The sequence below is a fragment of the Chanodichthys erythropterus genome, chromosome 3 (assembly GCF_024489055.1).
Source record: "Chanodichthys erythropterus isolate Z2021 chromosome 3, ASM2448905v1, whole genome shotgun sequence".
NCBI lineage: Eukaryota > Metazoa > Chordata > Actinopteri > Cypriniformes > Xenocyprididae > Chanodichthys > Chanodichthys erythropterus.
Window position 1 is genome coordinate 4,232,161 of NC_090223.1, and position 17,667 is coordinate 4,249,827.

At 38.9% G+C, this 17,667-nt stretch overlaps 2 protein-coding genes and 1 long non-coding RNA gene across 3 annotated transcripts in view; all 3 read right to left on the bottom strand.

Annotated features, from left to right (window-relative positions):
• Positions 1–17,667, bottom strand: part of LOC137015319 (zinc finger protein 271-like) — a 145,322-nt gene that overhangs the window by 31,519 nt on the left and 96,136 nt on the right. The gene's annotated exons all lie outside the window — the stretch shown is intronic.
• On the bottom strand, positions 1,811–5,611 carry LOC137013753 (GTPase IMAP family member 8-like). Its single transcript, XM_067377687.1, has 3 exons — positions 5,296–5,611; positions 2,998–3,687; positions 1,811–2,610 (listed from the first exon to the last, which is right to left on the bottom strand). Exons 1-3 carry the CDS (start codon positions 5,609–5,611, stop codon positions 1,811–1,813), a joined length of 1,806 nt encoding a protein of 601 aa, XP_067233788.1.
• On the bottom strand, positions 12,619–15,497 carry LOC137016964 (uncharacterized). The gene is made up of 4 exons (XR_010894525.1): positions 14,942–15,497; positions 13,758–13,862; positions 13,443–13,650; positions 12,619–13,194 (listed from the first exon to the last, which is right to left on the bottom strand). It is a non-coding gene; the product is annotated as an uncharacterized lncRNA (long non-coding RNA).

Here is a 17,667-nt window from a genome sequence, read left to right on the forward strand (position 1 = left end):
TGTGTACAGGTTTGGAAACACATGAGGGTGAGTAAATGATGACAGGAGTTTCATTTCTGAAAATGAAGTGAACCATTGCTTTAAATAGCTTTAACATTAAATATAAGTATTGTCATGTAAATACCTGCCAGGAGACAAGAGGTAAAATGAATATATTTGGATGTTTGTTTTCACTGTTTATCTACTTTTTTCAGCAGGCAGATGCAGACTTTGTCATTTCCAGGCAGAGTTCAGTGAGATACTTCTGTCTCAGTGAGGGGAGTGATGGAGTATTTTATCCATCCTTCAGAAAACAATTGTAGAATTAGTTTGCTTATTATAAAAGCTAGAAGTGTTGTGAGGCCTCTTGGCCTTTGTAACTGTAAGGGTCAAACAAGTTTACTTGGCCACAGAGCATATTTTGTTGGTAATTTTCCACAAGACAACAGGTGGCTGCGAAATGAACAAGACCATCATTAAAGGGTGTCACGTGAAGGCCTCTTGCCTCCGGGGAGTATGGACTGTTTTGATACAATGTTTCATTTGGCCAATGGGAAAAGGGTTGACCATCAATTGGCAGAAGGCCATGAGAGATTAAGTCAAAAGATGTACAGTAGTTGGCAGTCGGCCAAAATTGTCTCTTACATAAGAAACACCTGAAGTTGGTGAATTGACTGGGGTGGAAATGTTGGGGAGTACATGGGAAAGAAATGAAGGAGAGCCCCTGTAAGTGAGAATATGTTCTTCTTTGGTGTGTTTTAAGAGATAAGAAAACTGTGCCCCAGCTAGAGAGATTCAGATGTGGAGCAGGCATCTCAATTTATTGTTTGACAATAAAGTTAAATACTTCTGAGACCTGGAACTTCAACTCTGAGGGTTTTTATTCAAGACCAGAACTGAAGGGACACAGGGACACACATTTGGGACAGGGCCTAAATGTGAAAATAAACGAATGTAGAAATAAATAAAAGTGGAAATAAATAAAAGTAGAAATAAATAAATTACAAAGTAAATGTTTTTTTTAATATATATATATATATATATATATATATATATATATATATATATATATATATATATATATTTCTGTATATTTATTTATTTATATGTATATTTATTTATTTATTTATTTTACATTTCTTCATATATATATATTTATTTATTTATTTATTTATTTTTTTAATTTTGAAAGCTTTGGAACTCCATACGAGAACACCATTCCAGAGCTGAATATAACTGTAACTATATTATAGTGTACTGCCATGTAGGTATTTTAATATGCAGATGTTTTTTTTTCATCCATTTTGCCAATAAAATGATTATTTGTTAAACTTCAAGTGGTTTAATCCATGTCTTCTGAAAAGATACATTCACTTTACATGATGAACCGATTTTAATTTAGGCTTTTATTTACATATAAACATTGATCAAATACCATTAAAATAATCTCACTTAAACATTTGCTCATTCTTTGTTGCTTACAGCACAAGGAAGTTTGATTTAAATCTGAATTTACAAAAAGACAGGTAAACAGTCAGTAATGAATTAATTTATAACGCATATTACCATAATTCAATTAAGGTATTTTGAAATATGAAAACACCAAATATTTATACGCAGTGTTACTGTTATCTTACTGACTTTTAGAGATATGTTTGCAGGTTTTTACAATCACAAAACAACAGATTAAACAATCAATATACAGTATATACTGAACATGGCAATCTTAAAAAAATCTCAAATCTGATTCTCATGAAATATTTTAGAGAACTGAAGTAGAAATTAGTGTAGGAAGATCTGGCCTTTGTTGTTCAATCAGATTAACTGGCCCTTATTTTCTTTTTGACATTACTATTGTTGCTACTGCTGCTACTGCTGCTACTGCTGTTACTACTGCTACTGCTACTCTTGATGCTCCTACTCCTACTACTCCTGCTACTCCTGCAGCTCCTACCACTCCTCCTCCTCCTCCTCCTCCTATTACCCCATAGTCCCACAGTTTTTGTTTGAAAGCCTCTTGTTCAATCTTCCTCTGGGCTTTTTTATATATCTCATTAGTGTAGTGCTGTCCTCCATTGTTCTTCACCATTTCATCAATCTTCTGCAGCAGTTCTGTGACCTGAGAGCGATTATTCTTGTCTTCATTGTTGAATGAGTGAAATCTGCCACCGCACTCATCAATAAGAGCCCTGAGATCATTACTTTCACTGATGTATTCATCTAATGAAATACCCTTCAGATGATCAGCGTGAGTGAACAGAATGATGGTGTGATGAGAAGCTTCTTTTCCAAAGTTTTCCTGAATCCATTTCACTGTTTTCTTCTCTTCTTCTGTGAATCTCACACCCACTCTGATGACCAGCAGAAACACATGAGGGCCAGGAGCAGACATGTAGATGCACTTCTTGATCTCTTTCTTCAGCTCTTCTTCACTCATTGATGTGTCATATAGTCCTGGAGTGTCGATCACTGAGATGATTTTATCCTCCACTGTTGTCACACGTCTTTGACAGCTTCTAGTAACAGACTTAGAGGAAACACCATGTTTAAACTCAAAGTTGCCGATGATGGTGTTTCCTGTTGAACTCTTTCCTGATCCAGTTCTACCCAACAGCAGAATCCTCTGATCTGCTAAAGAGAGGAGTTTAAAATGTTATTTACACTTGTGATAATAATTCAGCACGTTGTCTTTGTTCAATAGAGGGCCTCAAGATGACTTAAAATAAGACAGAACAAGCATAAAATAAGTTAACTAACATTATTTTAATTTTTTCCCCCATCAAATAACCTGGGTTCCTGTTGCTTTGAAAAACCTGGATATACTGTACAAGGTCAGCTAATATTAAAAGTGTGATTTCTAGAAGTTCTAAAAGATTCTTTGCCCCCATATCACATTTTTTGTTTGCCTCCACTTCATGCAACCAAGACATAGATTATCACATACATATAATTTACCTTTTTTACATGAAAATCTCTCAGAATTAAAAGAAATGAAACCACAAATGGCTAAATATTTACCCAATTTAAAGCGCAATCTCTCTTCAGCAATCTCCCTTATCAGTCCTTTAATCTCTTCCGGATCTTCTTGGTCTGCAGCATCCTTCTTTCTCAGATTCAGTTTAAGTCTATTTCTGTAGTTTTGTCCTCCATTGTTCTTCATCATTTCATCAATACGCTTTAAGAGCATCGTGATCTGGTAGGGATCACATTCATTTTTGCTGTTTATCACATGATATCTTCCCTCAAAGTAGTTCAGCAGCTCTTTATATTTTTCACTCTCAGTGATTTGAATCCATTTTCTTTTGGATATTTTTTCTCGTCTAATAAACAGCACCATAGTGAACCTCATAGCTTGAGCTCCAAAGTTCTCCTGAATTTGCTCCACAACGTTCCTCTGCTCCTCTATGAAATTCTCCAGGTTGATGATGAGCAGGAAGACGTAAGGACCAGGATCAGAGAGATCCAGACTCTTTATCATCTGCTTCTTCTGCTCTTCATCAGTCAGGTGAGTGCTGAAGAATCCTGGAGTGTCGATGATGGAGATGTTTCTGTCTTCTACTCTTCCTCTCTGTCTCTCACTTTCTATCGTTCTGCTCTCCTTAAAAGCCTCTTGACCCAGTATTGCATTTGCTATTGGACTCTTTCCAGCACCAGAGACTCCCAGCAGCACAATCCTCAGATCGTTTAAATCATGTTGTTCATCAGGCTCTGTGAAAGAGAACGTCACTTTAATAAGCTGTGTTTCAAAGATGACATTTTATTAAGCACGAGCAGACAACAGCCTCTATTTATGCTTTTAAATGAGTAAGTTTGCTTTCATCTAAATTATATAATTAACTTTAATCATTTTGACGAAAATCACAGTCATTTTATACTGAATTACAACGCTCTAGTCTATGTTTTCATACAAGTATTATTAATAAAAATAATATTAAATTTGATAACAAATCTTTCAAATAAATAGAGACACAAATATTTAATTCCTTCCAGGAACAGCAGGGAAACACTAGTGTACTAACATACAGTAAGTGTATTTGTCCCTTATACAGAGGTGATGTAATGTGTCTTCTGCTAGACCTTCATCATTCCAGAGAAAATTTAAATTACCTTAAATAAACAGGTAAAACCTAGTGTATGAGATAAGCTGTTGCCAAACAGAACTCACACATACACATTCTAGTAATCTACTAGACTATGTGTTAGGAAGGGATGGGGATTATAGCTTTTTTCTTTAGGCTGCCAGTGATCAGCACAGTATGGCTTACAAAACTCTGCAATCATGAGTTCAGTGAAAGACAGGTAATTATATAAGGGTGTACTCACACTAGGCACGGTTGCCTTGAGCCGAGCCCGAGCATGATTTTCCACTTATTTTCCTTTTACCAAAGCAATTGTTGCTACTGCTGGTACTACTGTTTCTGCTGCTCTTGATGCTCCTACCACTACTAATCCTCTTATTACTGTAAGAGCTTTTTGCCCGCAAATTTTTTTGAATCACAAATTATTCCAAAAAATTAGGACACTTTTCTTAGGATCGGATGGAAAAGAAAAATCAGATGAGCCCAAGTTCTGCCTCTGCTCGAGGCCGTGCATAATTTGTGATGGACATTTGCATTTATAAACATTATATTTTCATGATTGTTTAATATTCTTTATAAGTTTTGTTTTATCTGCCACTATTATGTAAGTTCCTATGTGAGGACTTTTATTTTGACGTGTTTCCACGAGCACCGCACATTGGGTAACACGAGCTTATGAGCTTATGGCGCAGCAAACGCTTAACATATGTTTTTGTTGCATCTGATTCGATCATCCTTCTAAACCCTGTCAAAAGCGATGGCTGTAAGTGTAACGAAGCGGGACTCAGACAGAGATCCATTTGCAGCTTTATTAAAGTAAGCGTGGTCGTACAGGCAGGGTCTAGTCAGGGGCAAACAGGAACAGCAAGGGAATCGTGGTCAGGATACAGGCAAAGGATCGAGACAGGCAGAAATGGGTCATAAAACAGGAAACAGGCAGAATCTGTAACAAACAGGCAGACAGGATACAAACGCTTAGAATTGTCACAGGGTGAATCAAGACTTTGCAATCAGGTGGTGTGTGTGAGTCTTTTATAGTCCAGGTAATGCATGGCAGCTGGGTGTAGTGATTAGTGTAGAGTGAACATGTGACTGGCAGGGAGGATTGTGGGAAATGAAGTCCGGGAACTGACAGGAACAGACGGTGATCATGACATAACGCCCCCTCCCGGAAGGCGCGTCCTCGCAGCGTAAAATGAACAGCTAGGGAGGGAGGGAGGGTGGGTGCATTGGAGACCTGCATGCAGACAGGAACGGGGTCCCCAATGCAGGTCCAGGAACTCGGGCAGCCATGGTGGGTCAGGAGCCTCGGGCAGCCATGACGGGTCGGGAGCCTCGGGCAGCCACTGTGGGTCGGGAGCCTCGGGCAGCCACTGCGGGTCGGGAGCCTCGGGCAGCCACTGCGGGTCGGGAGCCTCGGGCAGCCACTGCGGGTCGGGAGCCTCGGGCAGCCACGGCAGGTCAGGTGGCTTGGGCAGCCGCAGCAAAACAGAGTCCATAGATGACCACGGTGGGTCAGAGTCCATAAACGGTCCTAGTGGGTTACAGTCCATGGGCGGCCATGACAGTTCAAAGGCCGATGACGGCAGTGGCCAGGCAGGGTTGGGGAATTTAATGGAGGCCGTGGCGGGGTCGTGGGCAAGGAGCTCAGGTGGTGCCAGCAGGGCAGACAGTCTGGGCGGCGGCGGCAGGGTCTACCAAGGGTGCTCTATGGCCGTATCAGGGAGAGCGGGCAGCTCAGTGACGACCTCCGTGGCTGTATCAGGGAGATCGGGCAGCCCGGTGACGGCAGCGGGCTGGGACTGCTCTGGGACGGCAGCGGGCTGGGACTGCTCTGGGACGGCAGCGGGCTCGGGCTGGTAGAGTGGTCCAGAGTCAAAAGCGCCTGAGTGCATCCTCCAGGCACGTAAGGCCGCCAAAACATAAAAAGTGAAGACAGCCCTCTTGGCCATCACAGGACTGACAGGGAGAGCATGCTGGACTGGAGTGGACTCACTGACTGGAGCGGATTCACTGACTGGAGCGGATTCAGGAACGGACTCACTAGCTGGAGTGGGCTCTGGAGCGGACTCAACGGCTGGAACGACCCCTTTGTTCACTGACACTGAAGGGGTGGCCATCTTGCCCGTGAGCACTAGCGAAACAGCCATCTTGTCCAACGCATCCAGAGAGCTTGAGTACGATGTAATGGACGAACTTGAGTGCGTTGCGACCGGCGAATCTGAGTGCGTTGCGACCCGCTGGCTTGAGTGCAAAGCGGCCGGCTGGCATGCATGCAAAGCGGCCGGCTGGCTTGAGAGCAGAGCCGCCGGCTGGCTTGAGAGCTAAGCGGACGGTGGAGGTTTAGGAATGTCAGCCGCTCGTGCTGAAGACAGCGGTGGATCAGCCACACTGGAACGCAATCCTCTCCACTCTCGGACAGGACCAGTGACGTGACTCTGGGTGATCAGCGGAGGCGTGGCGTTGCTCTGGGCGATCAGCGGAGACGTGTGACTTGATTTTGCTCAGGAAGATCAGCGCTGACTTGACTCTGTGTTGTTATGATGGCAGCCGCCATCTTGTGAATGTCCTTTGGCGCGGCGGCCATTACATGATGCAGCGAGGTGTCGCATTTCTCCGTGACACCCACAGTAAACGGAGAGCCAACAGTCAATAAAGCATAATCCAAAAAGCAAGTAAGTGATGAACGCGGCCCCTCTTGTCTAAGTTTATTCTGAAGGGGTTGGTTAACGCCATCACAGAAAAAGTCAATCAGTGCACAGTCAGGCAGATCAGAACAATAAGCAATGTCCAAATATTCCTCAATGTAATCCTCCAGTGACCGTGAGCCCTGCTTGAGCCCTAATAATAATAGTGCAATGTTCCTACCAGACCAGGGTTCACCAGGAAAGCTGCTGGATCGTTGTTGCGGCGAAGTCTTCTGTAATGAAGCGGGACTCAGACAGAGATCCATTTGCAGCTTTATTAAAGTAAGCGTGGTCGTACAGGCAGGGTCTAGTCAGGGGCAAACAGGAACAGCAAGGGCTAGGCAGAATCGTGGTCAGGATACAGGCAAAGGATCGAGACAGGCAGCAATGGGTCGTAAAACAGGAAACAGGCAGAATCAGTAACAAACAGGCAGGCAGGCAGGATACAAACACTCAATTGTCACAGGGTGAATCAAGACTTCGCAATCAGGTGGTGTGTGTGTGAGTCTTTTATAGTCCAGGTAATGCATGGCAGCTGGGTGTGGTGATTAGTGTAGAGTGAACATGTGACTGGCAGGGAGGATTGTGGGAAATGAAGTCCGGGAACTGACAGGAACAGACGTCATCATGACAGTAAGTTTATTTGAATCATCCATCTGTTTAATGTTGCAAGAGTTTAACGTGATATAATCAAAGATGTTTATGTTTTTGGCGATTGGTGCTAACGTGGTGTATTGATAATGCTTCTAACCTGAGTTAGCGATGTATCTATATACATTTCACTCATTGCACTGTTAATAAGCATAATTTCATTTTGATTGTAATAATTTTTCCTTATTTCTTTTATTTAATTTACAGTTTTACTCGGTTCAATGGCCGTTGAGTTTGCCTGTGTAAACCACAAATTGGAATATTAAAGGAGCAAGGCACTCATATCCTGGCTCTTGAACAGAGTTTGGCTTGCTGTTTATTTATATTTCATGCTTGTCAAGTCAAATGTCAAGAGTCCCCAACTAAGCAAGCCAAAGGCGACAGCGGCAAGGAACCCAAACTCCATCAGGTGACATCAGGTGGCAAACAGGTGGCAAATAGGTGTTTAAATGGAGAGAAAAAAAAAAAACCCTTGGGAGAAACCAGGCTTAGTCGGGGGGCCAGTTCTCCTCTGGCGAACAGTGCTTTGTTACGATTCAGGTTGCTATAATAAGTTTGATAGCATCGCAACATTCAAAGTATTTGAATCAGAGTGACAAAACTACAGAGCCAGAGGCTTTTGATCTTGTGAAATACAAAATTATAGTTCTTTACATTTTATAGTTACATTTTACAGTTCTATTAATTTTTATATGGCACAATATAAATATACTGCCCTAACAAAATCAATTTTTTTATCAGTTTTTACCGTATCAATGTTTTTTCATAACATACATAAGGCCTTGAAATATTATGCACAGCCCTGACGAAAGCCACATTTTGCACAGTTTTTACCAGCCTTTTTTATGGATCCCTGAACTTGGCAAATAAAACAACAACGCACACATCCGTACTGCACCACCAGTCCATTCACAGTGCTGTCTCTCAGCCATCACTGTCACAGTCACCGTCTGTTTCGCCTTCCCTGGACTCCACTTCACAACATTCCTCTGGTTCCTCACCTGTACTCACTCTCCAATCACCTGCACTTGAAAGCCATCACCCTTATCTTTCTTCAGCACACTACTTGAGCCCCACGTTCACTCCAACACAGGGTGTGGTCTCATCTATGTGTAGCACAACGTCATGCATACCTGGACTCCTTGCCTGCTATTTACCTGTGTTATCCTGCTGTTGCCTCTCCTTCTCCTGTGTCCTGTTCTCCAGCTGATCCTGTAAAGACAATCCATTGATTACTCCCCAGCTAAGTGACTGTTTCCATGTGCTTGCATATCTACTCACCTGCTTCACCTGTCTGCCAGTTTCCGTGCCTCTGTTTATAATAAAGAGCTTGTTAATCACTTACCTGCCTGCCTCCGTCTATGTGCCTGATAGAAGTCCAGACCACATGCAGAGCACCATGGATTCTGGTAGGGATTAAGCATCAGTCTCATCTGCTTCATTTCATACTGTGCTTGCTGATCACCTGCTCACCCTGTCCCAGGATGACTGCCCAATTGAGGAGTACGTTACGGAGTTCCTTGATCTCTCTGTGCTGTGATTGAGTGATTCTTCCCTCACCGTCTGTGAGGTTGACGAGGACACTACCGCCACTCAACCACAGTCACCCTCATCTACTCCAGTCACCAGGGTCCCCACGCATGAACCTCCAGTCTTCTTACAGTCACTTCCCAAGATGGCTGCCAGTCCCAAGGCCCTTTGCAAGATGGCCGCCACTTCAGCGTCCCATAGTGAAATGGCCGCCACTCCAGTATCCCTTCCCAAGATAGCTGCTAGTCCCAAGGCCCTTCCCAAGTTGGCTGCCAGCCCAGAGTCCCTTTTTAAGATGGCCACCACCACGCTTGAGCCCTCAGAGAAGATGGCCACTGCCACAACTGAGCCCTCATTCAGGTTGGACATCACCAAAACTGAGCCCTCAGCAGTAATGGCTCCCACACTTGTGCACACTTGTGACCAGTGTTGCCACAGTTACTTTGAAAAAGTAACTTAGTTACTTTACAGATTACTTGATTTAAAAAGTAACTTAGTTACTTTACAGATTACTTGATTTTAAAAGTAACTAAGTTACTTTACAAGTTACTTTATTAGTTACATTCAGCAGCTGCCGACAACATAAAAATGACAACCGGTTTTGCCAACACTCACTTTATTGGAAGTGTATTTTTAACAGTAACATCAACAATCTATCTCCTGACAATTAAAGTTGAACTTAAAAACTATTTCCTGAAAAAATACATGTTTTTACAAAAAATAAAGGCAGTCTTTCTTGACTTAACATAAATACTTGTTTTAATAAAAAATAAAATAGTCTTTCTTGACTTCACTTAACATAAATACTTGTTTTAATAAAAAATAAAATAGTCTTTCTTGACTTCACTTAACATAAATACTTGTTTTAATAAAAAAATAAAATAAAGAAAAAGACTATGAAAGAAGAAAAGGCTGTTCTGTGAGGCAGCGCGGCATTGACAGTGGTAGGGATCTTGTTTATTATGGCATGAAACGAGGGCGAATCAACCGTATTTAATGGCAGCATTTCCTCCACAACAAACTGCCCGACTAACTTCTTCAACTCTCCCCCACTTACTGGTTTTGCACCGAAGTCCAGCTTTTGTTGTTTGGGTGGTCGGGGACCTCCTGCTCTCTGCTTCTCATCACCTGGTGTGACTTGCTCTATAAGTTTGACTGCGCAGTGCTGCGACTCCAAATGTTTTTTTCAAATTCGACGTAGTGTTTTTGTAGCTAGATAACACTTTGTCGCCGCCAGCACAGAGTCTAGAATGCATCTAGAAAACGGACATCTCTCGCCTCCCTCCATTGTTTACATTTGTGCCGCTGCGTGGTACGTACACGTGACGTGAACTTCATGCATGCTGAAAACGTGACTTGTTGCATACGTGACTTCACTCCCCGAGATGCAAGAAGAAATAAATATATATTTTTATTAAGGAAAATGACAAAAATAGTAACGCACAGTGACTTGGTTAAGTAACTTTAATCTGATTACTGGTTTGGAAATAGTAATGCGTTAGATTACTCGTTACTGAAAAAAGTGGTCAGATTAGAGTAACGCGTTACCGGCATCACTGCTTGTGACATACTCGTAGAATATGAGGGGATGACCTGGAAGCCAGAATCCGCTCCAGACTCCTTCCCAGTCTCCGCTCTAGTTACCGAACCTGCTCCTGTCTCCTTCCCAGTCTCCGCCGTGAGCCCAGAGGGGGCTCCAGTCCCAGCCCATGAGCCTGCTCCCTCCTGAGAGCCCGTTACAGCCCATGAGTCAGCTCCAGACTCAGTCCTCCACGAGCCTGCTCCAGCTCTCCATGAGCCCGCTCAGCCCACAAGTCAGCTCCAGATTCAGTTCTCCATGAGTCCGCTCCAGCCCTCCATGAGTCCGCTCCAGCCCTCCACGAGCCCACTCCAGTCCTCCACGAGCCCGCTATAGTCCTCCACGGGCCCGCTCTAGTCCTCCAAAAGCCCGCTCCAGGCTCTGTTCCAGCCCACGGCCCTTTTCTTCTAATAAAGAGCTTGTTTATCACTTACCAGCTTGCCTCTGTCTGTGTGCCGGACAGTCACAGAGGATGCTTTAAAACGGACACAAGACCGTGATATTAGATGCATAGTCCTACTGCTCTAACAACAGTCAAATTTCTCGAAAACATCACTCACTTTCTCAAAACCTTAAACATAAAAACTAAATCTGCAAACAACATTCTGAGAACCACTGAATCTTTTGGCAAAATCAAACAATTGACTCAAAACAGTTTTATCTGTGCTCAAAATCAAACAAAGTTTGACAGCCATTCAAAATATAAAGACTACAGATCATTCATTACACACTGCATCAAAAAAAAAAAAAAAAAAAAAAAAAAAATATATTTATATTTATATATATATATATATTTATAAAATATGATACAATGAATGCAGTTAAAGAAAAATAGTATATTGTAACAAACTAAAAAAAATTGGGTAACACTTTATTTTGATGGTCCCTTTATAGATAGTCTGCTTACTATAAGTTACTTTACAAGTGCATATCTACTTACTCTCATCAGGATAGTATCTGTAGATTGTCTATTATGTGTTTTGTAACAAGCATTACACTGTATGTAACATGTATACAGCTATTAAACAGTCTGTCAGTAAAGTGTTACCAACGTGTTATCCATTTAGGTTGTAGATGTTCAACAGCATATTAACAGACATGCAACAAATCCTCAACAAGTTTTCAGTACTCTAAAGCAGTGGTTCCCAACCACATTCCTGGAGTACCCCCAACACTGCACATTTTGCATGTCTCCTTGATCAAGCACACCTGAATCAAGTCATCAATTCATTAGCAGAGACTCCAAGACCAGAAATGGGTGTGTCAGACAAAGGAGACATGGAAAATGTGCAGTGTTGGGGGTACTCCAGGAATGTGGTTGGGAACCACTGCTCTAAAGTACAACAAAGTAAGATCTTTTAAGTAGTCAGCATGTAGCTATTAACCAAAGTATCAACAGACTTTCACTAAACATTCAGTTGTCTATCAGTAGCAACACAAACATTTCAAATGAACTTTATGTATATATCAGGTTACTTACAATTGATATTTTGCTTTCGCAAGGATTTTCAGAAGCGCTCAACTAACAGTTTGTTGCATTTAAATTACATTTCAGTAGACTGTCATTTTACTTTGAGGTGAATTCATATATCCATCTGTTGCCATATTAGGCCCATCAAAATGAAGTGAAAATCTAGGAAATGCTGTCGAATGACTCTTACAAGAATTTTCAGGAGTGCTCCACTGACTGTTTGTTGCATGTAAGTTACATTTCAGTAGACTATCGTTTTACTTTCAGGTAAATTCATTTATCCATCTGTTGCCACATTTGGCCCATCAAAATGAAGTGAAAATCTAAGAAATGCTGTTGAATGACTCTATAGGCCAACATCAAAGACAACATGGCTACTAGTTGTCAGTGGATTTTCAGCAGACAGTCAATAGATAGTAAGTACAGACACCAATAAGTATTTGGTCTAAGATTAAGAAAATGACAGCACCACAGTACAAGTACATATCTGCCTAATGGGAAATAAATACCAGAGTCATTAGTTTGTCCAGCCAACTGCTTTTAATAAACTGCTGTAAAAAAAAAATAATTAAATAAAAAAAGGAGGCTGTGGACAACACAAAATGAAATTCTCTTTTTTTACTTTGATATATGTGTGCGCATCTGTGAGAAAGTTCCAAGAAAAAAACATGAAAATTTGATATTACCAACAACACTTTTTTATAGGGTTATAAACATGAATTAAAACAAAAAAAATAAAATAATAATAATAATAAAATAAAGTCAGTGATAGAACTGACTGATATCATGCAAAAGCCTTCCGAGAATCCCCTGTCTGTGTCTCCTGCCTAACCAATATGTCCATTCTATGTATATCAGATGTTTTTTGAGAGCCTTCTCTGACCGGTTTGCACGCAACCTCCACACTTCCCTTTTGAAGTTTGCCCATGCCCTTTCAATGTTTTGTGTATGCACCCCAGTCAATGGATTAACAAAATTAATGCTATGGTTCACTGTGTGGTGTTGGTATCCTCTCTCTGAAAGCGCTGAGTATGCACGCCACTCATCACTATGAATGATGCTGCCTCTTTTTACATGTTTCTCTATGATTGGTAAAAGGGTTGTCTTGTCCCTTTTGTCCACCAACCGCAATACTGGTTTTCGGGAAGGCAAAATCTCAACCATTCCGAATACCCAGCTTTTCCTTCTCCATGCACCTCCAAAACGGCCTCTGGCATACTGAAAAAACAGAAATTTATGTCAGACACTCCTGTTTTCTAAAAGTAAAAATCACTAGCCTTACAATAAATATTTTCATGCCAACTGATAGGCCTACTTCTAATCCAAATTTAAGTAGTTTTACAAGATTTATAGTATCTCAATTTCTTTTAATTTTTTATTTTATTAATAATGTAACAATATTGTGTCTTGTCTACACATCCACATGTAAAGATATATTAGATATGTTTTCTGAGGTCAAGGCTTACTTTTCGTCTGTGGCGAAACTTGCTTTCGTCAATGTGAACACATACATTGAGCCCACCAACTTTTTGTCCTCTTTTTTTCCTCAGCCTCCGCATACTTCTCACACATACACTTCGCAATTTCATGGACATCTTGGACAGAGTCGCACTACTATTTGAGATGTCATCTAGCATCATATCCACCTGTCGCATATGGAGACCCTGTGAAAATCTAAACACAATGCCATACAATATTGTTTTAAAAGGAGAGAAGCAAAAAATAAATGTGCAGACTTATGGATGAAAAGGCACTAGAGAACACAAAAAATAAAAACTTACCTGTGTATATACTTCATCCAACTAAAAAGGCTTGCATGGGAATGGGAAAAAATGGACTTAGTCCTAATGCTTTTTCTGTTTCGTCCACATGACTTCTTGCACTGCCTGCAAATGAGAAATATTCATCATATAAAATACATTCCTGTTGGCACTGCCTTAAAAAACAAACAAACAAACAAAAAAACCATCAACCTAGACTGATCTGGTTTAGTGGGGATATATATATATATATATATATATATATATATATATATATATATATATATATATATCAAAATAATCTAATTTTATTTATTTTGACTTGCGTTTGAGAAGCCCCGATTTATATCCATACAGATGTATATGGCAACTTGCAAATTCTAAAGACTACTACAGTGGGGCTTGATAACTACCTTGACATATTGTCATATGAGCTACAGACACAAGACTCATTTGTTAGTGAATTGGTTACACTGCATGTTATGGATTCATTGCACACGAACAACAACAACAAAATTAAAGATATAACTTTCAGAATTATTTAATTTACTCTGTTAAAGATTATTAAATTTTGTTTGAAGATTGTTAAATTTTGTTTGAATTCCCATTCATTGGTCTTCAAACTTTAACTCTTTAATATAATCATCATCCCACACTGTCTGGAATTATCTTGTTAAATTCTGAAATGATGTCTCTTAATTTGTTAATTTGTACGTAGGAAAAAAATATTTTAATCTTTCTCTAAAAAAAAAATAAAAAAAATAAAAAAAATCTTTATTTTTTTAACACAATGATAAAGATGTCAATCTTTTTATATCATATCAATATATATATATATATATATATATATATATATATATATATATATATATATATATATATATATATATAAATTATTTTTTGGAAGATTATTTCTTCACAATTTGAAATGGAACCCAAATCTGAATGATTTCTGATAGGTACTGTGTTACTATAAGATGGTGAAACTTTGTAAAAGTAGCAAAGCAAAAAGATTTGTTAAAGTCTAATAGTATATAAGTATCCATTAATGCTTATGTGAACGGAAACCTGTTTTCCTTTATTTTTTATTTATTTTTTCCCAGTTATAATCATCTAAATGGTACTTCTATTGATGCTATTTTCTCAACTTGTTTAACATGCCTTATATTTAAATATCCATATAAATGAATAAATCAGATACTTACCAGATGTATCCATCTTTACAAGAAGAGGTCACCATTTTCATGCGTTTCTTGCATCGCCTGCATTTCATTTTACCATGGAGTAATCTTTTTCTTTGCATCCACTTTATTAATTTCAGACGTGACTTTTTCGTTTCACTAACATAAACTTTCTCAATGAGTCCTCTTAATAAAGTGCTCATCTACACGGTGGATTAGCCTTAATGTCCAACTATTCTTTTTACTTCTTTTACCTTCTGTTTGATATCTTCCTTCCTACTCGAACTTCATAACCTGCAAATTCAAATGTTTTTTTAATGTTGAGCTCTAACTGCGCGATTTCAGTTTCCAATCAGGCGCGAACAGACAAATCCGGAAATGGGCGGGACTTGACGGCCCAGTTGTTTTGGCAACAATTATTATTTTAAATAAAATAATATACTCTATGCTATTTGTTTTTATAACGTTTAATTACTATTAAGTTGTAACTAAGTTTATTTGTTTTATTATTTAGTAGTTTTTTCTGTCCCGATTGCACCAGCGGCGTTGTCATAAGGTACCTGATACATATCTCAGCGCTGTCGTCACACAGTGTTTTCCGATTACTCAAACCAAGTTTATTTAATCATTTTTAAAGCTTACCGGGGCAGATTTTCATTTGTATTTCAGATATATTGTAATGATATGTTGTACTTTTTAAAAAATAAAAAAAATTATTATACGTTTTAGTGTTATAAGACAGACTCGAATAGAATATACGATTTTCGGAGCAGCCAAACGCCCTCTTGAGGAAGACTATGGTGCTTAAAAGTTTTGCCGCCCAGTGGATCTTCTTTAACGGCAGAAAGCAATTTTTGAACTCCCGCACGGTGTGATCGAACGCTCCAGAAAAAAAAGGTATTTTATTTAGCTTTTTATTTAAAGTTACTATGTCACTTGACAATGTTCAAAGTATTGTTTTAAGAAGTGAAAAGTGATTGGCTTTATTTGTTTATAAAAAAACTTATAGTGTGATCCATTTAAATGTATCAGGCTATATTGTAGTCACTAGTAGTAAACTACATTTTTGTTATTTTCTTTTTAATGCCTAAAAGCTTTTGTATACAAGTATACCAGAAGTATAACAATGACAAAGTGGAAAAATTAAACATTGTCATTCAGGAAACTGGGCCTGTTGCACGAACTGCTTAGTCATCAAGTCATTTTTAAGTCACTTACATAAAAACTGGTCAAATCTATGACCAAAAACACAAACTAAGACTGATTACCCCTTGGGGAACTGGCTAACGTTAACTTGGCAATACATCTGATACTGTATTTGTTAATCTTTGTTAAAGTTAGTTGATAAAAATACAGCTGTTCATAGTTTGTTCATGTTACTTCACAGTGCATTAACTAATGTTAACAAATACAACTCTTGATTTTAATAAATTAACATTAAAAAATATTAATAAATGCTGTAGAAGTGCAGTTCATTATTAATTCATGTTAACTAATCTAGTTAACTAATGTTAATTAATGAACCTTATTGAAAAGTGTTACCAGACTGTCTTTGCAACTGGCCTATGGTCTTACCTTGAAAATTTTGCCACCCACTGAAATGATTTATGGTATGCATGCTTCTGCATGTAACATAATTTATTAATTAATTATTTTATTTATTTGATTATTAGATGTCACATTACAACACCCGCAAAAAACGCAACGCAGAAAATGTAGAGGATGAATGTGAAGGTAAGTCATTTGACAAATAATTATATAGCAGTTTTCTTACACCTAACTTCACACTGGTTTCTTTAGTTTATTTGTGCCCTTCAATATATAGGAAATCTGTTATGTCTTTATATATTTGTATGATCTGTTGCTTGTGTATAATAGTGCTGCTAACTCTGTATATAACTAAACTACATAAATGTGTAATCACTGTTTACAACAGTGAAAAGGGTCACAGTGTTTTTGTTGTTGTTTTAGCTCCAGTGAATACAATGAAGCCAATAAAGCAAGAAATACTGATGTGGCAGAACAAGGCAGAAGTATTACAAAATAAAGTGAATGAGTTAGAAGCCTTGAACAGCGAGCTTCGGCAGCAAGTTGTGGAGCTTTCAGCACAGCAAAGTAACAGCTCAACACATTAATTGTATAATCTATACATTATTATATACATAGAATATATTAGATTGTATAGATATACATTTTAGATGTGTAAAATGTATTTTGAGCACTGTTTCAGATAGTACACCAGAAATTCATTGTATGTATCATGAAAATGTATATTGCCTTTGTATTGATTTTGATGCAATATTTGTTATATTTCTTCATTCAGATCTGATTCCTAGTACTTCAGTGGCACATGGAGAAAGTGGTGCTGATGACCTAACTAGTGATGGGAACACATCAACTGATGTGGAGTCATCGGTCACAGAAGAATCATCTGATGATTCCTCTTCAAGTTCAAGTTCTGAAGAGACTCAAAGAAAAACAAAGAAAAGGAAAACCAAGAAAAACAAAAGCAAGAAACATAAGAAGAACAAGAAGAAGGGCAAGAATGAATATGACAAGATAAAACGAGGTAAACACAGTTGACTTTTTATGGTTGTTTTTCTGTTTAAATCATAGTGAATGATAAGCTACTTATTTATTTATTTAATTATTTGCAATGCAAATACTTATTCTTATAAATACGTATCCACATTTTGTATAGCACAGGAAGAGGCAGTTAGGTAGAGGTGTGGATTACTGCATATAAAACA

What these genes read in the sequence shown, in the direction of transcription:
- LOC137013753 (XM_067377687.1), bottom strand. Translation starts at nt 5,611, where the DNA reads ATGGACTGTAACCCACTAGGACCGTTTATGGACTCTGACCCACCGTGG. An exon ending in CCGTTCCTGTCTGCATGCAG is followed by an intron (nt 3,688 to 5,295) that starts GTCTCCAATGCA and finishes TCTCTTTCACAG; the next exon opens with AGCCTGATGAACAACATGAT. An exon ending in GAGATTGCGCTTTAAATTGG is followed by an intron (nt 2,611 to 2,997) that starts GTAAATATTTAG and finishes TCCTCTCTTTAG; the next exon opens with CAGATCAGAGGATTCTGCTG.